The 26,633-nt window shown below is 42.5% G+C and overlaps 1 protein-coding gene across 3 annotated transcripts in view; it reads left to right on the top strand.

Moving 5' to 3' along the window:
• Positions 1–26,633, top strand: part of Slc22a3 (solute carrier family 22 member 3) — an 87,607-nt gene that overhangs the window by 40,203 nt on the left and 20,771 nt on the right. For 2 of the 3 annotated variants that reach the window (XM_046449416.2, XM_046449418.2), the window contains exons 3-5: positions 5,567–5,721; positions 7,257–7,425; positions 8,275–8,392. In XM_046449416.2, coding sequence (XP_046305372.1) covers positions 5,567–5,721; positions 7,257–7,425; positions 8,275–8,392 — 442 coding nt within the window. The remainder of the gene's footprint in view (positions 1–5,566; positions 5,722–7,256; positions 7,426–8,274; positions 8,393–26,633) is intronic. The other variant, XM_046449417.2, reaches the window with a different exon arrangement.

The raw sequence follows: 26,633 nt of genomic DNA, 5'->3' as shown, positions 1-26,633 counted from the left end.
ACGAAGAATTTCCCCAAATGTGTAGATACAGCACGCTCAGATAATGCCAAGCAGTGATTGCCCCCACAATTGCATACAGAGGTATATCACCTTCAAACCACAGGGAATAAAGATATGGAAAAAAATCCTGAAGAAAGTCAGAGGAGAAGAACACCTTACTATAGAGGAGGAGCAAAGACAAAACTTACATTCAGCTTCCTGTGTTGTCAGCTTTCTGTCACTGTGACAAAACACATGAGATAAAACAACTTAAAAGGAGGAAAGGTTTATTTTGGCTAACGGTTTCAGAGGTTTCAGTCTATGGTCACTTGATCCTATTTGCTGTGGGGCCTAAGGCAAGTCATACATCATAGAGTAAAGTCCATGGCAGAGGAAACTGCTCACCTTATGGTGGCTAAAAAGCAAAAAGAGGAAGGAAAGAATGAGCTAGGGTCTCAACATGCCCTTCAAGGACACATCCCAATGATCTAACTTCCTTCCACTAGGCTCCACCTCCCTCCCAACGGTTCCACCACCTCTCAGAAGCACCACCAGCGGGGGACCAAGTCAGACTTCAGCACATGAGCCTGTAGGGGTACCTAGGATTCAACCCATAACACTTCTTAGAAACTGCAAGCAAGAAGAGAATGCAGTGAAATATTTAAAATTTTGGGAGGAAAAAAAGCTTTCAACCCTAGAATTCTGTACTCTGCAAAAAACTATCCTTCAAAAGTGAACAAGAAATACTCTCTTAGACAAATGAAAACTGAAAGAATTTGTTGCTAGTAGACTTCCCTTGTGAGAAATGTTAAAAGTTCTTTAAAGTGAAAGAAAAATGATACAGTTCAGAAACTCAGGGCTACAAAAAGAAAGGAAGAGTATTGTAGAAGCAATAAGTGAAGGTAAAATAAATTTTTATTCTCAATTGATCTAATAAAAAACAATTTATTCAAAACAATAACAATACAATTGATCATGTGCTTATATATTTATCATATATTATACATATGTATATGCTTATTTATGTTTATGTATAAGTAAAGTAAGTGACATCAATTATACAGGGGAAAGGAGAGAGGAATAAGAATTATTTTGTTATTATAAGGTATTTGCTTTAGCAATGAAATGGTCTAGTGTGGCTTGAGTAGATTTGGATTCATTGTAAGTGTATATTGAAAACTTAACCCTAACCCTTGCCCTAACTATAATCATTAAAAATGTTTAAAAAATAAATATAATTGAAAAACTAAGAAAGAAGAGAAAATGGAATAATATAAAGTGCTCAACTAAAAAGGCAGAAAAATTACAGAAAAAAAATAGCAACAAAGAAAATAGGAACAAATCTGGTAGATATCAATCCAACTATATCCACAATTACTCGAAATGATCTAAAGCCATCAATTAAAAGTTAGAGATTTTCAAAGAGGATCAAAAAGCAATACCTGGCTGGGCATGGTAGTGCATGCCTGTAATTCCAGAGACTCGGGAGGCTAAGGCAGGAGGATTATGAGTTCAAAGCCAGCCTCAGCAACTTAGTGAGGCCCAAGCAACTCAGCAAGACCCTGTCTCTAATAAAATATTTTTAAAAGGGTTGGGGGCAGCTGGGGCTGAAGCTCAGTGGTAGAGTGCTTGCCTCCCACATGTGAGGCAGTGGGTTTGATCCTCAGCACCACATAAAAATAAATGAATAAATAAAGGTACTGTGTCCATCTACAACTAAAAAAATATTTTTAAAAAGGGTTGGGGATGAGGCTTGGTGGTTCAATCCCTGGTACCCAAAACAAACAAACAAAACAATACCTGACTCTATATTGTCCACAAGAAACCAACTTTAAAGTCACATATAGATGAAAAGTAAATGGATGCAGAAAGATAAACTGCCGCAGTCCGGCTGCAGCAAAATAACCGGGAGGTGACGAACAACTTGTGTAGATTGATACAGCTGGAGTGGGAGCCGTTTATTGTAGGACAACAGAGGTATTTATACCTTCCACACAGCTTATCTTAATTAACATAAAATAGATACAGCAGTCAACCAATAAGAAATCTCCACACTTAATCGCTTGCTGGCGCCGCCTCACAAACCACTCCCTCTGGCAAAATGCCAGGCGCCATCCAGACTTGTTTACAGACTCTAACAATAAACCATACTAACCCTAACGAGGGGACAATGGGAATTGCTATGGTAATATCAGACAGCAAACTTCAGAACAAGGAAATTTATCAGATAGAGAGAGGGGTCTTTCATAACCATAAAAGGGTCAATTCTCCAAAAGCACAGCAATCCTGACACATATATGCCCAGCAACAGAGCATCAAAACAGAGAGGGCAAAAATTGATAGACTTTAACACCCTTTATCAAAAAATGTAAAGTCCAACCATCAGAAAATCACTAGTATGTATCAGAACTCCATGGTACCATCAATCAAGTGGATGTAATTGACGTCTATAGAGTACTTCATCCAACAAGAGCAAAGCACACATTTTTCTCAAACTTACATGAAGCATTCACCAAGATAGATCCTGTTCTGGACCATGAGAACCACTTTATCAAATTTAAAGGAATAGATTTCATATTATGTCTGCTTTCAGATCACAGTGGAATTAAGGTAGAAATCAGTAACAGAAGGCTGTGAAACCCCAGAATACTTGGAGAGTCAACATCATACTTCTAACTACAAATGAGTCAAAGAAAAATCATCAAGAAAAAGTTTAAAAGTATCTTGAACAAAATGAAAATGAAACACAACTTATCAAATTTTGCAGATTCTGAAAAAGCAATGCTTAGAAGAAAATTTATAGCATTGGTACATCTACTAGAAAAGAAGATATAACTAAAATAAATAACCTAAGCTTCTGTCAAGAAACTTGAAAAAGAAGAGCAAATTGAATCTGAAGCAAATAGAGGAGAAAGGAAATAATACAAATTAGAAATAAAAAAAAAATAAATTAATATAATCCATTACATCAAAAGGCTAAAGAAAAAAAATGCACAATCATATTAATGCAAAACAAGGCATTTGACAGAAACCATCTCTCATTCATCATAAAAAAAAATCTCAGTAAATTAGAAATAAAGGGGTACTTCCTCAATTCTATGATTTCTACCAAAACCCCTCATGGCTAACATTATAGTTAATGATGAGAAACTAGATGCTTTTCCTATTAAAATCAGGAACAAAGTCAGGATGTGCCTTCTCAGGAAAAACAAATGAAAGATATACTGATTCAGAAAGAACAGATAAAATTGTCTTTGTTTATAAATGACATGATTGTCTATATGGAAAATCCTAAAGAATTATAATAATCAACAACAACAATAAAACTCCTAAAACTAACAAGTGATTATTGCAATGTTGCATGATATAAGGTTAATACACAAAAGCCAATTGCTTTGTGATATATCAGGTATGTACAAGTGAAATTGAGTTTAAAAACAAAATACTGTTTACATTATTCCACAAAATGAAATACTTAGGTATAAATATAATAAATGTATACATATAAGATTTATATAAGGAAACCTATAAGACTCTGATGAAAGAAATCAAAAGGGAACTAAATAAATAAATAGTCATTCCAAGTTCACAGATAGGAAGATTCAGTGTTGTCAAGATATCAGTTCTTCCCAATTTGATCTATGTATTAAATACAATCCCAACCCAAATCCCAGTAAGATATTTTGTGGATACAGCAGACTGATCCTTAGTTTATGCAGAGATGCAGAAACACCAGCATCACCAACACTATAGTGAGAAGAACAAAGTTAGGACTGACACTACCCAACTTCAAGACATATGATGAAGCTACCATGGACCAAAATCTGTGATATTGGTGAACTAATAGACAAGTGACACATAGGTCACAGAAGCAGAAGAGAGCCCAGAAGTATAAACGTTGTCAACCCATCTTTGACAAAGAAGCAAAGACAGACTTGTTAATAAATGGTGTTAGAACCATTGGACATCTGTATGCAGATGAATGTATGTAGATCCAGACCTCACACCTCAGCAAAATTAATTGAAAAAGGATCACAGACCTACCCGTGTAACACAAAACTATAAAACTTATTTTAGAGCAGTGCCATTATTCTATATGATATTGCAATGGTGGAAACATATCATTATACATTTTTCTAAATCCTTAGCACAGGAGACACCATGAGTGAACCTTAATGTTCATGATGATGTTTATGATGACTGTTTATGATGATGTGTCACTTGCAGACTGTTTTAGTCAGCTGCTTCATTGCCATGACCCCAAAGACTGAAAAGAACAATTAGAGGGGAAGTTTATTTGGCTCCAGTTTCAGAGGTTTGGTCCATGGTTGGCCAGCTCCGTAGCTCTGGGCCTGAGTGAGACGGATCATCGTGATGGAAGGACGTGGCAGAGGAAAGCAACTCGGGACATAGCAAGTGCAAGCAGAGAGAAAGCACTGTGCTCACCAGGGACGAAGTATAAACCCCAAAGACATGTCCCCAGTGACCCACCTCCTCCAGCCACACTAATCCATATCAGCAAATCAATCTATTGATTAGGTTACAACCCTCATATCTAAACATTTCACCTCTACACTTTCTTGCACTGTCTTACAGTCGAGCTTTTGGGGGACATCACGTATCTAAACCGTAGCATAGGCTCATCCATCCTAGCAAAGGAACAGATGTTTTGCTGTGAATCTAAAACTGCTCTAACAACTAAAGTCACTTTTTAAAAAAAAATCAACATAAGCCAAGGTTTACTTCCATCTCTTCTCTGCCGGCTCAAGCAAGATGCACTATGTGGGAATTTCGTGGGGATTTCTATGGAGGAAAACATGTCATCTAATGAAATTTCTTCCAGGTCATTAAGAACCAACTTCTCACCCAGCCAAATGTTTGACACAACTGAGCCCAAATTAACTGCAGACCCTGGGAATATTGTGTACCGAGCCCTGCTCCTTTTTCCTGAGCTATTTAATAATAACTGCAAAATGGGTGAAAATAAAATTGTAAACTCACATCAGCTGTGAGCTCCAGAGTTTGAAAACTGCCTTCACATCTGCATCTCATTTCACACCGCCATCGCACTCTGGAAAAGGTGGAAGGGGGATTAAAGAGCAAGCACGGGAACCGGGAACCCTGCATTTAGAGAGCTCAGGAACTCGCCCTGGGTCATGTGACCGGTCACCAGTGGAGGCAAGATTCAAAAGGAGGCCGCCCGGCTGAGATGCTCCTGCCACTCCTGCTAACCCTTTCCCTACCCCTTTCTCTCTGGGACTCCCATTCACAACCTGCTGGGAAGTGTCACATTTGGGCCACCAGGGAGACCATCTGTGAAGCAGCCACATCAGAGAGACAGTTTTATTGGGGAAACTGCCATTGCATGCTTTAATGCTGGGATACCACTTCAGAGGCCTGTGCTGGTTTGCCCTGCCACAGAATGAAACTTCCCCACCATCTTCTACCTTTCAACAGAGAAGTGACGTGACGCAGGACACATTTTCTGTACCCACCACTTCTTTCAGCATCTCTAAAATGATACCCCCTCCCCCATCATGTGAAAGACCATGTGTAAGGTGTTCTCTTCTCTCTCTTTCTCAAAAAGGTACGGCAGAATAGTCATTTACTTAATATCCTGCTTCGGCGTGGGCGTCACCGGTGTTGTGGTAGCATTTGCACCAAATTTCCCTGTGTTTGTGATCTTCCGCTTCCTGCAAGGTGTGTTTGGAAAGGGGACGTGGATGACTTCCTATGTGATCGGTAAGACCTCCTGCGCCCTCTTCCCGGTTGGGGAGCTAAGGTCAGATGGCCAAGAAGTGCCTGTGGTGGCCCTCCTCCACGTCCATTCACAGCAAGGACAGGTTTCCTTTCGGCTACTGCCATTGTTTCTGCAAACTGGGGGCTGGGAAGGATTCTGGCTGCTGTAGCAACTGACACGCCCCTTCATTTTGGGAACCAAATACAAAATACCATAAGACCCCCACTGAGCCACTCTGGACCACTCCCATGGTGGTTATCACATGTGTTCTAGCTTTGCTGTTTTAGAAGTTGATTTCTACAAAAATTTCAGTTTCTTTTTGAAACAACATGTTCAAAGTATTTTCTGTGTAGCATATTCTGTGCTGTAGTTCAAGGTTACTTTCCTGTATTCTCAGATATCATGTCTTTAACTCTCCTTCCATATAAATAGAGAACTCTTTACCACGTGGGAGATCTATCCTAAAAATGAGGAGCCTATTTGTGGCCTTTGCTATCCTCCCTAACTAGAAAGTCAGACCTTCTGGGCGTGAGAGAAGGTCTGACTCTGCCACATTACTTGGAAGTGTCCTCGATGCCTTCTGACTCTCCTCCTAGTCCAGGACCAGCCACTTACTTCAAGTCACAGTGGATGTGTGCCCGAGGAAATGAGAACGTTCCTCTTAGATTGTCCCTGCAGATTTGGGCTTTCTCTCTCTGGTGACTGCTACCTGTTACCCAGGCAGTGCCCACTCTGGAGACCTTTTGAAGACGTTGTTATAGGTGGAAAAAAGAGAGAGTGCTAGAGGGATCAGTCGTCACTGGCGGAAGCAGAAAGGGTAACTTTGAAATCTGAGACATTTTGAAATAGACCCAGGCCTTTGTGAATGTTCAAAGCTGTGGTCTTAGGGTAACTTGTCCCAGGAGATGAATAGAAGAGACCCAGAGTGGGAAGGGGCAGAGGAGGGCAGGAGTCTACCAGAAAAATTTAGGGAAATATCACAGAAATGAAAAGTCCAACACTGGGGAGAGAATGATTATCATTTAATAGAAACTATCTCTTAATAATAGAAATAAATAAATAATAGAAAATAAATAATAGAAATTTATTTATAATAGAAAATTATTTATGGAATTCATGTTCATAATGATTGTCCTAAGGGACTGTAATTGGCAAATTTTTTAGAGATACAGTGGTAAAATTTATCCAGTTTAGTATACTTATGTTTTGATAAGTAGCATTTACTTTTCAAAACAATTGGGGCTTTCCTAAAGCCGAATGCTATATTCTTTGTGTCTCCCCCCCATGCCCAGTAGGGTGCTGGGCTGGGTGATTAAGAGGAAGGTGGCAGAGAACAGAGGGAGAGGAGAGCAAATGTGGTCCTGGAAAGAGCATCTCTATCGTTTCAGAAAACATGGAAGCCTCGGGTCCTTGAGTTCTGGAGCGCTCCGGCAGTGCTGATGGGTGTAACGGGTGTAACAGGTGTAACGTCTTTTTGCTTGTTTATTTTGGAGCTGATCTTGAGCTTCCCTAACCTCTTGTGTTTGTTTTCCCTCAGTGACAGAAATAGTAGGTTCAAAACAAAGGAGGATTGTGGGAATAGTGATTCAAATGTTCTTCACCCTTGGAATCATAATTCTCCCTGGAATTGCCTACTTTATCCCCAATTGGCAAGGGATCCAGCTAGCCATTACGCTGCCCAACTTTCTCTTCCTCCTTTATTACTGGTAATGTTGTTTTGGTCATTATCATGCTTACACTTACCCCAAGGAAATGTAGAATCCAGACCAACACAAAAAATGCTAGTAGCAGGGAAATTGTCCAGCATCTTCAGAATGGCTATGGGCTTTGAGAATTTTTAGATAACTTGAGAATTTAAACAGATAACTTATTAATGATTTGTCTCATAGTTATCACCGAAAATAATAAAATGCCAAAACAGAAAGTTCTAAATAGAGTTTTGCATTATATGTTTTCTTCGCTTTTCGATATCTTAATGAAAACCATAAGGCAACAGCTACATCTGCCCAGTATTTCAACATGCAGATTAAATGCAGTGAAATCAGTTTGCTTCTCTGTATGCTCTGTTAAGCAAATTAGCCTTACTTGGGAATTCTCTGAGGAATAGAAAATGTTAAGAACATCAGAAAATTAAATTATCAAGAAACCACAGGTGTATGCACTTGATGCTTATTAGCATGAATATATTTTAATCATTCCTCTCATTTAACTTTAAAATATGGACAAATCAGCTTATATAAATCAAGTTGTTAACCTTTTCTAAGTGCTTACTAAATCAAAGTTCTTCTCAAATATGCATCAAGGATACTGTGATGGACTATTTTTAAGAGCAATGCAACATTGATTTTCATGAGCAGTGATCCATTAATCAAGTTAGTGTGTTTTCCATTCATTATACATTTGCCAAAATTATCTCTATGTTTTAGATAGCTTATTATTAGCTGAGAATTGCCTCAACTTGTACCTAATTGCAAGACCCATTCTAATAGAAAACCTGAAGTCATAAACTTTCAGATTTTGAAATTTGTAACTCAGAAAACCTCCTTCTTTGCCAGGGTGGTCCCTGAATCTCCCCGCTGGCTGATCACTCGGAAAGAAGGAGACAAAGCCTTAAAAATCCTGAGGAACATTGCTAAATGCAATGGGAAATATCTCTCACCAAATTATTCAGAGGTAATTTTATTTATTACTAGTAACAAATATAGTGAATTAATTTGTCCTTATATACTCAATTTTGCTTCTTAAAATCATATGTGTATTCTAAAAATATGACTAAATCATTCTTAGATGAGGCTAATTGATCATTCAAGTCCTTATTTAATAGTTGCACCAAGCTACTTGAATCATTATGCATTATTTAATGTAGCCCTCACCCTATTCACTGATTCAGCTTGATGGCACAAATTGCACATCTCTCCTTGACATTCAATTTAGAGAATGTTTTGTTTTTAAATTTAGTCTTGGGAATAGTATTTGTCCAAACCAGAGATCAAACAATCATGTGATATTTCAGCTTTATTTTCATCTTCCTTCCTACCTTTTTTTTTTCTCCCTCCATTCTTCCTTTTCTCTAGCAAATATTTTTTGGGTTTCTCTTTATCCCTGCCCTGAAAGGAATGGGGGAAAATTAAAAGCTCATTCTTTTTCCTTGGGAAGATGTGAAATGCAGTTGAGATATAACACACATGGCTGAGGCTACCTTCGAGTAATTGGAGAAGAGCATGTAAAGAGATATGTGACCTCACTTTAGCTGCAAAGGCTAAGTAAATGCAGAGTACTGAAAGATTATTATAAGAAGAATACTAAGCCCGAATTTGGGGAAGACGTAAATCTTGATTTAAAACTGGAAGAATATTAGGCTGCTGACATTGCTTTCTTCGTAGTATTCAGTTTGTTTCAGTAGAAACGTGCTGATAAGAGTCTTTGTTGGCTTTACCATCCCTTCCCAGGTTCCCCAGAACTTGGGGAAGTATCTGGATTTCTGTCTTCTCCCTTCCTTCTTGCATGAAGTGGAGTGCAGGAGTTGCTGTGCTTACAAAGGTTTCCACTGGCCAGTTGTCACTGTTGCACGGGGGTTAATGAGGAACCTCCGGGTCCACAGATACACAAGTGTGTGCAAAATCGATTCATTTTCCAACCAGTGGGACTAGCTGGTCATTGTCCTTATATGAGTGTGCACATACAAGCTGAGAATTCCTTTAAGTAAAAGAAATATTCCACAACTCTCCTGGCTTGCAGGTCCTCACAGTGAGATCAAAGCTATGATCATGTCTATGCCGTTTTAATGGTCAAGGGGATGTTTTTGCTATTCAGTAAGCAACAACCTGAAGATACTGCACATGTAGTCCCAGAGGTGAGCAAATGTCAGATCTAGGTCAAGGGTGATAAGCATATAGAAACAACAGGTAAGCACTGACTTCTGAGATAATATGTTGCATGTGTCACTGTGGCTGTCACCAAGAGACCAGTCTGACCCGGAAGAACCTTCTGTTTGTATCCTCTGGGGCTCAGCTTCAGTGCTGCTCCCATAGAACCCCGACCAGGCACCCAGCTCAGGAGCACCTTGGAGATCATTCCAACGGGGAGGTAACTCAGTGTTCTGCATAAAGGTGCTTCTAAGAGACCATGAACTCACTGGGGATCCTTGGCTGCCAAGCCCTGGTAGCTCCAGTTTGAAACCATTAGACAGAGGGTCTTCAGAAGGCCAGGTTCAAGTCAGACACGGTCCTAGGGAGTTCACTGTAGTACCTTGCTACCGAGGTTGGTGTTTTGTTACCAAAACTGAGTGTTGGGTTTTTGTTTGCTGATTATCTAATTTTGTTACTCCAATGAGTTTTCACTTTATTCGTATTTTTTCTCCAAAAAAAATCTTAACATGTGAAATTTCAAACATGTTAAAAAATAAAGAACACAGTTTAACACATCTCCACCACCCAGATCCAGCAATTTCCAGCTCCTGACCAATCCTGTGTTCCTCCTCCACCTCCTGATTCAGAAACACATTCCAGCCAGCCTGCCATTGCGTCCTGTGATGTTGTCCTCTAACAGAAACACACACATGCTTACTTAATTCTGGGAGGACATGGACACCATCCTCAGGACACTGCTGAGTGAACAGCAAAATATTTCAGTTTGACTTTCAGATTTCAGTACAAGTATCAGAACTGTGATCCAGCTATGAGGTCTGACAGCTGTGGTGAGAGCAAATCAGGAGGGCAGTGATATATAAAATACAAAGATAACCCCAGTGCCATTGTTCCAACAGTAAGTCACCCATAATATCAAATACTTCAGTGTTGCCATTCCCTGATGGTCTTGGAATGTTTTACAGATTCCTTGGTGCCTTGGGCTCCTCATGAAGTTTGTATATTAAGGTGGTTGGAATATCTCTTCCAGTTTCTTTAATCCATAGGTTCCTGCTCTTTTTTGGTTCTGAGTGATTTGAACATGAAGAATCAGGGGTGGGGGTGGGGGTGGGGGTTGGATTTCTATAGAAGTTTCCTCGGGCTACAGTTTGTTGATTACATCCCTTAGGATGTAGCATGTTCCTGTCTTCCCCTGTAACTTGGTGGTGAGAGCTAGGGTTTAATCAGTTGAGGTTGGATATTTCTGGCTAGCCTTGTTCTAAGAGCTCAGCGCAGTTTTGTTAGAGATACTTCATGTCTTGCAAGTCTCTTTGGGGATGTCACTGCCATTGCCGATCACTGCCTGGATGGATGAGCTCATCAGTGGTTGCAGGATGATAGTATTCTCGTTTTGTCGGGATTTCTTCATGCATTTCTGGAATACTTATATAAAGACCTAATTTTCTTATCAATTTTTGGTTACCTGAGACAGTTTATCCAGAAAGGCAAGGACACATGTGTAAGTAATTCTTCTTACTTTTCAAAAAAATGAATTGGTCACCTACATTCAAAGGTGTTCAGTGAATTGTGTGGGGTTTTTTTTCTATGCCACATTATAAACTCCTGGATTTAAACGTATTACGTATGTTTCAACCCTTTGCTGTTATTTTGGTGGTGCCCATCTTTGGGCAGGCTAAGCTTATTTGTGTGGGCTCCTGAGCTATACCACATCTCTGGTACTTTCTGAACAGTTTCTACTCTCAGTACCATGAGATTCTCCAGACCCATCTTCTAAGTCCTAGTTTTTTCTCTAACAACTACCTATTTCTTCAAGAGTGCTTTGGTTTTCAAAGTCAAGTGTCTCCAAATAGAAGCTATCCATTTCTAAGCTTTCTAATGGCACAACATAAACAGAAAAGCAATGTGTTGTCTTCAAAAACGGAAGGATTTGGCATTTTCACTGTAAAACACTGGCTAATAACTGAATTCAGCCACTTCAGAGGCCTGACTGTAGTTCTCTAAGTGCTGTATGTTCCCCCAAAGTATAATAATGTGCAAAATACCTTTACAATAACTCAGAATAGTGGCCAGCACACTGGCATTTTACTTGAACTCCAACACCAAAACCAAAGCAAGATCCTATCATAGATTTTGTGCAGTAATAAGCATGACCTGTATCAATTACTCATATTTCAGTGACTCAAACAAATATTGTCTGTGTCAATGTTAGGGTCGCCTTAAAATCTTATGCTTGTGCACAGTTCAGCACTGGGCTGCATCTGGCGCTCAGGCTATGATCTCAGGGACACTTAGGCCCAGGGATGAATTGCCCAGCCCTCTCTATGTTCCAGAGCCTCTTCTCAGTAAATCCTGACTCTTAGAAGTTACCATTGTGTAAACTGCCCCATCTTTCCAGATCTCTCCAATCCCCACCTCATTTAGGATGCTCATCATGGGGAATGGAAGCCATTGGAATGGATTTGAAAGAATCCATAGGATTCAAAGCAGCCTGAGGATAGTTGGCATCTCTACATTCTCCGGTCCTCAAAAGTGCCTCAGCTGCCTGCCAAGTCCAGCTGGTTCTGTTACTGGCACCAAGACTACTGATACATTTAAGGGATCCTGAGGACCTAGCTTACAGCTATCCAAGGATGCGCTCATTTCCAGATGATAACCTAAATTTCACCAATCTCCAAGACTTTGGTAATGGAAGACATGGATGACATAGGTACCCTGGGTTTGATTCCCACATTCAGCCAGGTGGATTACTCTGTGGATGGGTTGCTCTGTGAATAACCTCGGCTCTCTGAATATACCAACGCTGTAACAATTATCCCTTGAGAAGAGAAGTCCAGAAATCAAAACTTATGGCAAGCAAGTGGTTTGAGACCAGGAGAAGTTTTGTAAAAATTAGAGAAAATCAAAGGGTGCACAGGATTTTAAACAGTGGGTAGTTACCCAATGCAGAATAAGGATTAGCTTAGCAAGAACAATGGTTCTCAGCCTTTGAACACTTGCACACTATAATTTTTATGCATATTTAAAAATAAAAAGCAAGTTATTGGCTCATCTACAAAAATCACAGCACAGGCACCACAGGGTCTGGCAATGTGGTCAGAAGCAGCCACAGCTGTCCCCACAGACCCACAGAGCACACTGATGAAGACAATTGCCTTTGCCCCAGCCACACCTCTTTTGCTCAGAAGTTCTGGTAACTATGGGATTTTCCTTTGGTATCAACTTTGAATCGTTTTCTACCTCTCACTTGTAGCATGCTGTGTCTTGCCCTACATCTGGTCAGTAATGACTCAGTTCAGCTTTCCACTCTTCCATGATAGACATGTAATAGTTCTCAGCGTAGGTAAATGATGTGTGCATGGGTGTTGACAACAACCCTTATCTGAGGATATGGCTGCTCCCCAGGCATTGAAGGCTTGTGGATAGAGAAGGAATGAATGAGTATTTGAGTATCTAGACTTTTTTTGATAATAATAGACTTGGTCATTCTGTAAGTTGAATTAGAATTACTAAATTCTTAGTAATCTTTTCTTATCACGTTGTGACGTTATCTGTGGGACCTTGTATTAATGTTCCAAATTGTTCAAACCCTCTCTGTAAGAGGATTATGCAATGCCTCTCCCTAAGTTACATTTCCCACCTGGTGCCAGACTTGGCTACCTTACTTGATTGGGCTTTGCCCAATTCAGGACAAAGGTCGCCACGAGAACAGCATCCCCCAGATTGGTGCTGTTCCTCAGCCTGGGTCTCAAGATGAGCAAGCCACATCCTGACACGGAGGTGCAGCAGCTGCAAGTCATTGCCATATGGAACATGCCTGTTTCCTCAGTGACCTAGAGCATGGTGAAGGTGTCCTGATGTGCTGCAGAGATTGGGGGTACCTGTGCGTGCAAATGTGGTTGATGTTAACAGTGCTGATTCTGTTGTCAGAGTCTGGTCAACATATTTTGGTTATCCAGAGGGCTTGGGATTGAGGTAGATTAGATGTCTGTCTGTAAATATTCCCATGAGATGAAAGTACTTCTGGGTTCCACTGATGTTAGTTGTGACGGTGTAGATTGCTGTGACCTCCTGGTAGGTGGGATAGCCTTCCTGCCCTCTGACATTGGCCATGCAGTGTGCTTTGGCCGGTGGTAGATGACCAGATGCCATGCAGTCAAGGTTTGTGTGTGCTTATGTGGCTGGGCCTCGTCTCCGCACTTCAGTCATCACCATGAGGAGAATAGTCCCAGGCTCACCTAGTGGCCCCAGAGGCTGTTGACAGAATTGGAAGAGTTGCTCCATCAAAGATTCCCCAAACCTTTGTATCAGGAGTCTCCCAGCCCACCCCCAAATGTGAGCTATAAGCTCACATTTTATACTGGTAAGACCGATGGTTCTTATGCAGCTTGATTTATCAATAAACACTGATGGATACACAGGTCGGACAGCCAGGGCCCCTGTGCTGAACTGGGCTGTGCAAACCCATAGGTAGTAACTTTGGCAGCATTTCTGGTTTTATTTTTGTTGTTGTTCAAAGATTTTAAATACCTTTATCCTAAAAATCCCTCTACTAGCCTCCCACCCCCCATCATACCCCTCACTGTGTGGGAGATGCTCATAGAGAATATTAGGTGACAAGTCTAGCTAACAATGAGCCTCTGACACCACAGGACTGCATAGGTCCATATGGGTTAATGGTATTTAAACACCATGCCACATCAATGAGCTCATAAGTTTTGATCATAACTTCCTTGTTTGCCTGTGCAGTTCATTGGTCATGGCTGATCTAGAGTTTATTAAAATGGAATTCCAGTTGTTTTGTCAATACATTCTCACTCATGGAAATGCTCAGAGGTGCTTCCCATGGCAGGATGTTTAGGGGATATCAGGAATGGACTTTTGAGCTTTCTGACCCACTCCTGTGAGCCCATTATTAGTATAAATGACCCCACCTTTGATACATTTCCAAAATATGAAAGATTAAAACCTCCTCAGAAAGTACTAGGCTGATTTTTAGATTGCCTCAGTTAGCAGAGAGATTTCTAACCCTTGATAGCTACTCTTTTTCTATATTTTAGTGAATTGTCACATAAACACTGTCATTGCTCCAGCAAGGGACTTTCCAGCTTTGGGAATATCTGCTTCTGACACTTCCTTTCAAAGAGGGATTTTCAGGGATGGGGCTATAGCTCAGGAGTAGAGCACTTGCCCTGCATGTTCTGGACCCTGGGTTTCATTCCCAGCATTACAAAAAATAAAGCAAATTTGAAAACCTGCATACAAAGGGACATTTTATAAATGTAATTTTTAGTTCTTTGAAAACAGGCATTACATCATGAGTCTGACTCATGGAGCTCACTGGGGCTGTGAGGTATTCCAGTCCAGCTACTGTGCCTTGTTAACTGTTGTGTTTAATTGTTAACTCAGATTTGAGACTGGAAAACTGTCTGCCTGGGATGCATCTCACAAGATTCAGAGAACATGAGTTAGGACCAGGGTAGGCCTGAGGTGTCTCCAGGCCAGACCTGTTTCAAAAATAAGAATATAAGACCCTCAAAAATAATAAAGGATACTGGAAAGGCAGTCACTGGAAACATTCAGAACTAAATCTGCATGCTTCCACTTCACAGAGACAATGGTGCCAATCAAAGTCCTTATCCCTAAAATGACTCAGTCCCTATGCATACCATCACACTCGATTGAATTTAGAATATTTTTGAATGCTGAGAATGTCAGAACACTTGATATACCCAACTCAAAATGAACCTTTGTAGCCAAGAATTAATTTAACAGTATTTTTTTTTATTTTTGGAAATGGCCTGGGTTCTATGAATGGACTATATCTAAATGCATTTTTTTAGTTTCTATGACCATAACTTTTTAAAAATAAGACTAATTTTGAATAAATGGGAAAACAGATTATGCTACAATGAAATAGTTAAAAAAGTTACAATGAAATAGTTAAATGAAATAGTTAATAAACTATAGTATCTAGAGTATATCAAGGAGCCTGACTTCCTTTCCCAAGCTTAGTAATTAAGAAGTTTCTTTCACAGAAGGAAATTCCCCCTCACAGCTTCCAGATCACTGGCCTCTCATTCAGCCATACAAATGCTGGGGGGGGGGGGGGGCAGAGCATCATATGGCTTTAATTGAATTGGAAATGCAAATGACATGTGCCATAAAGAATGACAGGATAGTCTGGGAGCAGGCGAGGCTAACTCAAGATGCCTGCCAAAAAGCAGCATTTTGAACAAGGAACTGTGGGCAGATGGGGCCCCCTCTGTCACTCACTCTCACGCATCTTCCCTCTTGCAATAAATGGGTCATACCTTTGTCAAAATCTCGCCATTTCTTTTTCATACAAGTTAAAGCTTGAGCTGTACTCCTCCCAGTCGTCTCTACAAAAGGGAAACTGAGTATTAGAGTTCTAGAAACTTCATGTGCACCCTCGAATCTGCCAATCCTGGTGTCTGGTGACACAGCCTGAAGAGTCAGTGTCTAAACAGAACCCGGGACAATTCAGGTGGGGTCCATAGGGGGACCACCAGTCCTGGCTTGCCCAGGATGGGGGCTGTTCCTGAAACTGGGACGTTTCTGAGCCCACGCTGAGCAAGAATCAGGCAGTGGGTGGAGTCGGCCACCCAACAGTGCTCGCCTTCCCAGCTATGCTCAGAGGAAGGTGCCAAAGATTTACACTTACAGACTTCACAGCCCCCTTCTCAGTCTTCCCCAAGCCCTGAGCTCCAAGAAGACACTGGGATTCCTGGCTGGATTCGGGACGGAACCTGGAATGAATTCGCTAGACCATTCCCAGCATCTGGTGCAAGCTGCTGAGCCTGTGTGCCTGCCAGGCTTCCTCCACCTTCCTCGGCCTCTGTGTCAGGGCCTCACTTCTACTCTCCTACTCTCATTCTTTATCTGGTCCAGAATCCTAAGCTGCGAGACTGGGCTAAGGCCCTGCTGAATTCCTGCCTGGTCCCTCCTCAGAAGGTGGGATCTGGTTGCTTTCCTTACTCATCTGGTGTCCTGGAGCAAGATGCTGGCATGCTCTTGATGACAATTCATACCTTTTCTAGAGACTGCTGCTGCCCAGAGCTTATTCTCCAGAAAAGTCCCCAGGCCCTTGGCAATAGCGCCAACCAGGAAGACCTGATCCTACCCTCCCCCAGCGGGCCTCTGTGCTTAGGGATCTAGCCCATGGCTCAGTGGGGCTCAGAGCTGTTGAGAGCCACAGCCGAAGGGGCCCCAGCAAACTTCCAGCTGCCAGCAAACTTCCAGCTGCCGGCTGATGATTGGCTCACAGCGGCCCCAGCAACATCTAGCTGATTGGCTCCTCTGTGGTGATGCTCATTGGGCTGTTTCCCTGCCCTTTCAGACCACAGAGCTGCTCATTGGGGGACTTTTTTGGCTCCGCCCACGTGACCCAGCCAATCGGCCTCAAGAGCAGGAGGATTGTGGGAGGTGAAGAGAAGCTTGTGTGGGAGAGAGAGGCTTGTGGAAAGCCGGTGGTGGCAGTTGAGGCTCTGAGGGTTTTTCCTGAGAGGCTGTTTTGTTTGGCGTGTGTGGTTCTAAAAATAAAGTTAGTTTCTTTTGACAAGTGGCTCCTGATTGTGCCCAGCCAGACTGCGGCACAGAGCCAGGGCCCTCTCTTCCTGCTTCCTCTGTTCTCCCTGCTCTTCCTGCTATTGAGCATCTAGAAAACCTCACAGGCAGGACCGCACAGGTTCTGAGAAGGGAGAGGAGTCCACGCTCTGTGCAGTGACATTTAGAGCCACAAGCTATGCAATCAGTGGTCTTCCCTATTCCTTTCTCAATAATTGACCTTCCTCTTGCCCTTGAGGAACAAGAGTCCTTTCCAACCCCTACAACCCTCCATGTGCAGAGAAGCATCCTTCTTCTAGCCTAGCCCAAGCCCTGGTGGTAATGACACAAATTAAAATATAAAACCAAATCAATCAGCCTCACGGTCTTGTGGCTGATTGATGTTGGATGCTGTCTTTTGTGGGAATGGTGAAAGTGCCTAATTCAATTATTTGAATTCTGGGTTTCTGTCTAATAGAATAGAGGAACAAGTTCAAGTTTGCTATTTCTTTTTCGGTTCTGAGTGTTTGCCAAGGGAACAGCCCTCTGATCCCTTCTTTGTATCTTCATGCTCCAGCTATGAGACAGAGAAAGATGGTCAGCTTTTTCAAGTGTTCTGTTTCTGTGCCATTTGGCCTGTTCTTGTGGTTTTGGGCAAAACGAGTTTCTGCAATCTAAATTCCCTACTATGAGTAAATGAGAAAATGCACCTTCTGTGGATGCCTTCCTCGGTGGAGGCAATGACGACTAGCACAAGCCCCACACAACTCTGCCCAGCCGTGCCCTGGCAGGAGGCCCAGCATCGTTCATAATCCAGAGCTGCTGTTACCATGACGGCACTGCTTGCTTGATTTTGACCCATCAGAATAATTGCCTTTCTTTATGAAATCATCTCAAGATCCATGGCCCACGGAGCAGGTGAAGCCCATTTAAATTCCCCCGAGCTAGACTGAATGCTGGATGCACAGATGTGCCCCTTCTGAGAAGATAAAACATGAGGAAGTTTCTTTACACAGTACAGGAGAAAGAACATCGAGATGTGATCTCTGCAGATCCCATCAAGAAAATAGTAAACAAAGCATCTGGGCTCTGTATTCATGGGATAAATCCTTTCTTCCCTAAAAAGAATTAAAATCAAGATCTCTCAACCATATGGCTGAGGGAAGAACATCTGGATTGTTTGGCGTGGGAGCATATCTTCATGTGGGGGCTGAGGATGGTCCTAGCTACTCATACAAACAGGACTAGATGGCTGGACCTCTCCGTTTGAAGCAAAACGTAGACCTGTGCTGTTTGCTGTTGGAGAGAAGAAAATATAGTTTAACATACAGAAAGAGAAACTGATGGAGAAGAAGCCTTCTCTCTCCATATTCTTAATGCATGTCTGATGGAAGATTTGAATAAAGGAAGCTCTAAAGAATAGAGGCCCATATGTTGGTTGCAGAACATAGGAAATGTTAGGAAAAATGACCCGGATGATGGGCACTTTTTCTGCTAGACAACCTCTCATGTAACAGAAAAACATCATCACCTTCCCCTGTGATGAGCATGGAGGGTGACCAGAGAGGGATCCCTGGGCCGGCAGATTGCAGCTTCTTGTTCCCACACTCCTGTCTCCTGGCAGCTATAATCTCAGCTCCAGAGTTGATGGAAGAATCACATGGCTTGTCTGTCCCAGTGGCCTCAGACCCTTAGGGACCATGGAGTTATTGCAAAAGTCCACAAACCGTTTACAATCAAGCCTTGTCTGCAGAATGAATTAATATGTCTTGGATAAAGCCAATGCAGTATCACTACTGCATTGTAGGGTGAACCTTAGGAAATCTGAGCCATTATGTAGTGAATCTTAGGAAATCTGTGCCATTATGTGGTCTCAATGAACAGAAACTAAAAGCACTATTCCTATTGTGTGGTCAACCTTTACATATTTTAACATGAACCAGAAGTGCTCATACTCAAAAAGGACAGGAGTCGCTGCTCTGTAGGCACAAATGAGGTTGGTCTCATCCCTTGAACCTCGTGGCAGTTGCTTTCAGAGCTCCAGGTGTAACCTGCCGTGGTGGAAACCTGAGGGCTCTCTTCTAAGCCTTGACAAACAGAGAGCTTGTGACAACTTCTCGAATCCCTTCAACTCAAGGTCATTATATTCTGATCCTTCACTGACCTCAAGGACAAGTTCTCCAGCTAAGTAGGAAGAGATGAGTGACGTGGTTCACAGTCGCTTCCCTCTCTCGCGAGGGCAGATCTTTGTTCTCTTTCCTGCTGACATTTCAGAGCCAGCGCCCCTCCGTTGAGATTTGGAAGGAGACTGGGGAAAGCCTGTTGAATGAGTACTCAGCACGATTGACCGAATAGAGATGAAGCACCTCCTTCTAATGTGTTTTGATTAGTGTGTGCAGCTCTCCGTTTCCACACAGCTCTCCGAGACCTGGCCTTGACGGAGCTCAGTGAAGACGGAGTGATGGCTGCCCAGTTCAGACAGTTTACACACTCTGTTTCTTCTGGCTGCTCTAGAATTAGCAGGGGACAGACTTTTTGATGTCAACTGAGTGCAACTTCAGGTAGGGTTGCTGATAGCCTTTCTTTCCACACCTCTGAAAGTGAGGTTGTATTCTTGATTGTCTAAAGAGAACCAGCCTCTCAAGTCCAGCAAGCTAATCATTAATCATTGCAGTGAAAATGTTTTTTACATTAAAAGCTGAATCACATTATTTTGTCACCATGTGTCTAGAAAAATCCATCTTAATGTAACCAACATTGTCCCAGAAATCAAAGAACATTGAGACACATACTACACAGTAATTTAGCTTCATTTGCTAACCCATCTGTCCAGTAAATGAATCTATTTTTTAAATAACCTTGGTATAATGTTCACTTTCAAAAATGTCTCTCCATGTGCATCCAGAAGTCTTTATATTTTCTCCCATTCTCTGTGATTGCTTTTATCTTTATTTCCCCCCTCCTTTTGATCTGTTTTCGGTCTCTCCCTACTCACAATAGTTCTTTAGCTATACTTTCTTGCAGCTTATAGATATGTTTAACAGAACTAAATGTAAATTTTCCCATTCCTTTGAAGTTGAAGAAAAGATTAAATCTTTCTCTGTTTTAATAGTGGTTACTTCATGTATAAATAGAAAGACATTTGAGTTGAAATCTAGGTCAGCACAGCTGTTAATTAAGAAATCTAATCTATATATTTGTTGGAATACGGTAAATCAGGTCACAGCTCAAAGTCAGAGTCAGTAGTGAGCAGAGCATAACATTAGTGCATGTCACTGTGGTCCAGAACTGAGTGTCAGGACTGCACACACCCAACAAGGTTCAGATTTGGAATTCCAGGGGTGGCGTGTGCCACCTGCGCATGGCTTGCACATAAAAGCATCTCATCTTTCTCTAAAGGACATTCTACTTAAATAGCAAAAAACAAAACAAAACAAAAAAAACATGCTGGTGAACAATAAATCACCCTGTGCAGAAAAGATTCTGCAAGTCAAGAGCCGTTAGGAAAGGAAGTTACTCATGAGCTCCACAATTCACTGGAAGATCAAAATATGCATTGAGGAGGATGGAAACTGATCTCCAACTCTTCAACTAAGCCAGACTTTCTTTGGAAAATGTTCCCAGTTGAAACTAACGTCTTTCTGAGTCACACATGGAAGGAGACTTTTGGATATCTGTCCAATGTGGAAACACTGAAAATGGAGGAGATCTCGAGATGCCCTCTGAGTGATTCCATGTGAGGTTGTTTTGCTTATTGTTTTGTTTGTCCTCGGCTGTAAGTGGAGTTCACCATGCCCCTCTGCGCAGAGCAATCACCTGAGCCTCTCTTGGAGCGAGTTTCCAAGCTCAGCTAATAAGCAGCAGCATCTTTTGCCAGGTCATCATTTCTGAATCTGAATGAGTTCACCAACCAAACCCTGCCTGCGACTTCTAGGATTCCAATAATCAGGGCCTTAAACGCCTGCTTCTGAGCTGCAGATATTTGTGGCTGTCATGGGGAATGGTGCTCACGTGTGAAGCTGTGCACAGCTACAGAAATAGATGCCACAGCATCCGGACCTCGAGTCCACACAGACCCACTTGGTCTTGACAGGTAGCTATGTTTGTGTTAGGAAAGGCCTCCCAGACTTCTCATTCTCTAAGCACACTTCCTCATTCTGAACTTTGTCCTCTAACTATTCCTCCCTCCAATGATGCCGAAGTCCTTTCCAGAGCCTGAACAGCCATCCCACGAAGGCAACAGGAATGTGATCTGCTACCCAGACACCCAAGTATTTCTTTTCAAATTACTACTTTTAAGAAATGAATAATGCCCACCCTGTGTACCCCTCAAAAGGGATGCTGTGCATAAGTCCATTTCATAAATGTTAAAAGAGACTGTGACATTCTCTCCAAATTCTTTTATTAGATCTACTCAGGGGCTGGAGTTTAATTTGTTGACTTTTTCATGACCAGGCAGAGGCACAACTTGGAGCTGACCGTCTTCAGTGGGGTGGCAGATCTGCCCAGGGTCTTTCTGCTTCACCAACACACTTTTATGGCTTTATTCTGTGATAAGCTGATTAGTGCCTATTAATTGAAAATACAGTAGAAATGCAGTAGTTCTCATTTTCTTAGGAGTTTTAATGATGTGATTTTATGACAAGGACACTAATTATAACCAAAAACCACAAAATCCTAAAAAAAAATCTCAATTGTGAAAAATTTAAATCAACTGGTCTTTGTTTACTTCAAAATAGAAATTTAGTTTTTAGCATAATAAATTCCTATCGAGAGGAAGATGTGGACTCTAAGGGTACTTTTCTCCCTACACTTGAGGAGTCCCCAGACTCTCCTAGGTTGGGCTCACTTAGGTGTGCAGTGAATACAGCGAAGCTTGGATCCCTGGGCACGCCGCGCAGGTTCACAGGGGCTTCTCTCACAGCCCCCGCTGGACCTTTGCAGGAAAGGATGGATTTTAGCAGTTCTTGCTTCAGCAATTAAATCGTCATGAGTCTGGCAGATTTGGAGAGGTGGCCCCACCCAACTGCAAGAGACCCAGAAGAGCAACCTTACCTCACCATTTGACAGGGTGGAAAAGGAAGGAGTCAAAAGTATTTGGCAATCAATGATAATGACTACCCCAGATCTCCTTCCAAAGGAAAAAAAAAAGATGACTGAGAATACAGGATTCAACTGAGACACAGGACTTGGGAAGGTACATGCTTTCTAGTTCATATTATCACTGTGAAGGAGAAGATTGCCCTTTCATGCCTGCTAAAAAATAAATTGACCAAAATGCAAATGCAGTATTGACAGTGCCTAAGGAAACATTTGCAAAGACCTTTTTCTGGTCAGAGAAACCACTGTGTCCAGACACACTGAGGACAGAAGAAGGACAGCGCCCAAAGGATCAGAGCTCACTGGAGCAAGTGGAAATGGAAGCAATTGAAGGGCACCAGGGCCAGAAGGCAGGGGCCAGCTAGGAGCCCAGAGGGAGACAAAACACCCAAGCCACCTGCTGGAGGAGATGCCTGGCAGCCACACAGGTGGGCACCCCAGGCACCAAGCAGGACTCCCACTGCTGGGTGGCTGAGAGGCTGTAGGTGCTGTAGGAAGGAGCATGGTGGCTGGAGCAGAGCAGGCAGCAGGCCCCACCTGCTCACTGTCCGAGAATACTGCACTGCACTGGACTGGCACCCATCACCGTTGCCTGAGCATTGTGTGACCAGTGCCTGCTGTCACTCACCCTGCCTGTCCCTGGCCAGGGTGGAAATTGCTCCATCCCAGGAACAGGCAGAGACCCTGCCAGGCGTCCAACGGGACCAGCTACACTAGAATCCTGCTGGCACCCAAGGGGCTGGAGCAGACTCGGGAGCTGTGAGCAGGAGGCCCTTCGCCTGCTGCGGATCAGGGTGTTGATGGCCGTGTTCTCATACAAATGACTCTGAAGCATCAGGAGGCCAAGAAGCAGGCTGGTCCTAATGTGATGGACCAGTATGTGGTGGTGACCGTGACATATCCGATGATTTGGTCGAAGTCACTCACACTAGCCTTTACTCCTCTTCAGGAAGAACCCTTGGCCTACCAGTGTCTTGCCCTCACTCCATGTGCCTAGTCATGAACTGAAAATTGTGTGTGTCCATATGTGCTGCTGGAGTCGAAGACGCGACACTGGGCGATTTTAAAGTTGACTGAGCATTCTTCTGTCTCCATCATGATAATTGGCGTCTATCGGAGCTACTGGAGAGTTCAATAGAGCTTCTAAGTCAGTCCACTAACATCAGGTTTTGGTGTTTTCCTCCCAAATGCTCAGGCTCCAGGGTTGGAGTGTTAGACTCAGAGTGACTCTCTTCTTGCCTCCTCTCTCCTTCTCTTAAACATCCTCCTTGCAAAGAACTAAAAATTCTCTCAGTTTTGTTTCTAAGAAATGAAGAAATGTTTCAACACATGACCCACAGCTGCGGCCCATTTGCTGACACTGGGGCTGCGCTTGGGTCCCTAATGGGCCTCTTAGGTGGAGGCTCTCTGGCTGTTGTGCTGTGCTGGGCAGCATGCCCAGACACGCTGAGCCAGGGAGGGACTCCTCCGGGCCAGCCAGAACTCCGGGAGTGAAAGATCTCTGCGGAGGACCCCCTGGGCCCTGGTTGTCTGGACCTGCCCTGGGAAGTGCAGTAGCCTGTCCTCAGGGGCAGTGCTGAGTCTGACACATGGCCAACCCTGAACTGAGAGGGACCGTGGAGTAGACTGACTGCACAATGGCTTGCAAAGACGTCACCTGAATCAGAATATAAGATACCTTGTGAATAATTTCATACAAATGATATGTGGAAATGATATTTGGATAGACTGGATTAAATGAGACATCATTAAAATTGACTTGCCTCTTTCTTTTTAACCTTATTTAACACCAACCCTAGAAAACTTTAACTTATGTGGCTTACATTTTATTCTGATTGGGCTATGTTGGTCCTGGGACTTGAATATATTTTTAATTACTTTAATAAGCATTGAACATTCATGTTAATTTTTATACAGTATTTCCTTATAGCTCTTGCATGATAAATATTTTATCTACTCTTGTTTTAAAGTATAATGAGGTTTTCCAAAAGTCGCAAAGCCCTGCAGGAAATTCGCAAGTCCTCATTTATGGATATACCAGGTGGGGCCATTTCCACCCAGAAGGTGGCTAGAGCTGTGTAACGTTAGGTACTCCTCCTGGCCCCTCTGGGGCTGGCTTGGTCTGACCAGTGGGGTCCTGCGCCAGGCAGTGTTTGGAAGGCCATGGGGACAACTCAGCAGTCACCTGCAACCTCCCAGTCCCACCCCGCCCTCCTGTTCCTGGGACTCCATCTCAGAGGGTAGTTTCTGGTGCTCCAAGTTGGTGAGCCCAACGTCCTCAAATAATATTTTATTCACTCAGACTTCTACACAATGAGAAGCTTCCAGGTGTGAGCGCCTGTAGGAACTTGTGATAACAGAGTCACTGAATAAATCACCACGTTAGACCCCACAGCAGAGTGATGCCTCTTCTCATGGCCTCCTCTTCCCTTGTGCGATGAGGCAGCCTGTGGAAGTCATTTGCTGAGGACCATCAGATGAAACTGCAAGGCTAGAAGCATAGCCACCTAGCACTGTCCCCACCCTGCCATGGCAGACCACGTGCAGAGCTGTTCTTGCTCCGAAGCCCTGGGGCTCGCATCTCTTCCCAACCCACCCCCAGGCTTCAGCAGAGGAGCTGGGACATGTTCTTTGACTCCTGCTTCTCAGTCCCCTGGGGGTGGAGTTAAAATGCAGATTCCGTGTCAAGGTCTGGGTTGGGCAAGCTTAGGAGCAAGCACCTGGGTGCGACTGACAGGGTAGCAAGGGCTCTGGGTATACTTGCTTGTGTGTATATTAGTGAACAATTACGTTGCCTTCAGCCTGGGAGATAGATGTTGCCAAATCAGTGTGACATATTTAAGAATTTAAGATACTTGAAAATAAACAGAAATTCATTTTTTTTAAAAAAGCATCTTTTCCTTACCAAGGGACTCATGCCAGATGACTGTCCACAGCATGTGTATTCCAGCCCTCTGCAAAAAAAACATCACCTGGAAGTAAATATCTTCCAAATGGCATAAAGAATATTAATTATAATAACAATAAAATGGCTCCTGAAGAAAAAAATATTAGATTGACACCTGTTATTGAGCACTTACTGTGTGCCAGGGGTGTGTATATGCATGTATATTATCTAATTGAATCTTCAAAATACCTGATGGAGTATTAATATTTCATGGTATGGGGGGTGGGGGGTGCCGAAGCTCATGCAGTTCAAATAATATGCTGGTTAAAAAAAACTGTGAGCCAAATACTACAACTCTGCCCCAACCTAGCTGGTTTTACTTTTTCTTTTCTTTTTTTTGTTTTAACCTAAACGAGTTCTCTATTGGGAGAGCTCTCAACAATCTCTTTGTAACAGACAATTATTTGTAATGCCTTTCTCTTCCTTGGCAATGTAAATTAAAATGTCAACTTGAAGAAATGTCTCAGAAAGACACAAGGAAGAATTATGAAGAGAGCTAAATTAATCAGAGAAGAGGAATAAATGACTTTCAACATTGAGCACTCATCATTGTTGGTGTAAAACAAAATCTTGGCGGAATAAAAAGACAATGGAAGAGTCGAGATAAGCAGATGGCACTCCAACCTGGTGAAGTGCTTAGGGGAACCAACCTCTGCAGTTGAACCTTGGGCGATACCTTTCATGATGAGTGGCATTGCTAGGCAACAGGCCTCCACACAGACAAATACTACTCAGAGCTGTGCCCTGCTCCCTTTGCTGCAAATAGAAGGCAATGTGCCCCATTTGGATGCTGTCAAGGTATAACAAAATAGAGTTCCAAGAGAGACACAGAAGACAGAATGTTGTATGGTTTTATAGCTATGAAATTCTAGAATAAGTAAAACTGTCATGACAGAATGCAGATCAGGAGTTGCTGTGACCCAGAATTGGTAGAAGGGACCAATTTCAGAGACACAAAGGAACTACCACAGGTCATGGAAATGTCCTCTATCATAAACGTGGTCATGGATGCATTCAGGGGTACACTTAAAATTGCTGAATTTTATTGCATGTAGATTATATCTTAATAAAGCAAAATTTTAAAATATATGTAATTACCTGGAGTAGCATTTCTCCAGTTCTTTTATACCTGATTCGGACCAGGCAAAATTTGGTGACTCTTTAGCAATAGAAAGTAAGTGCAGCTTTAGAGCCCGAGAAGTTATGTAAAAGAACAATAGCTGCAGCCTAAACCTAGCGTGAGCTGGCAAGACATCTGGGTGAATTCCATCCAAGATACGGCTTTAGTCTCTCGAGGTCTCTGGACACCCAGAAAGTGGGTCGTCTTTCAGAATATCTGCGTCACTGTGAGAAGATGTTAGTAAATCAAAGACCAGCTGGATTTGTTCTGAAATGTAACAAAATACTTACTTGCATGGAGGTACTATTAATCCTTCCA

The sequence above is a fragment of the Marmota monax genome, unplaced genomic scaffold (genome assembly GCF_021218885.2).
Source record: "Marmota monax isolate L192 unplaced genomic scaffold, Marmota_monax_Labrador192_F-V1.1 WCK01_AAM20220418_F8-fsc00083, whole genome shotgun sequence".
Classification (NCBI taxonomy): Eukaryota; Metazoa; Chordata; class Mammalia; order Rodentia; family Sciuridae; genus Marmota; species Marmota monax.
Note: the sequence above shows the minus strand (reverse complement) of the source record. Positions and strands in the feature narration are given on the sequence as shown.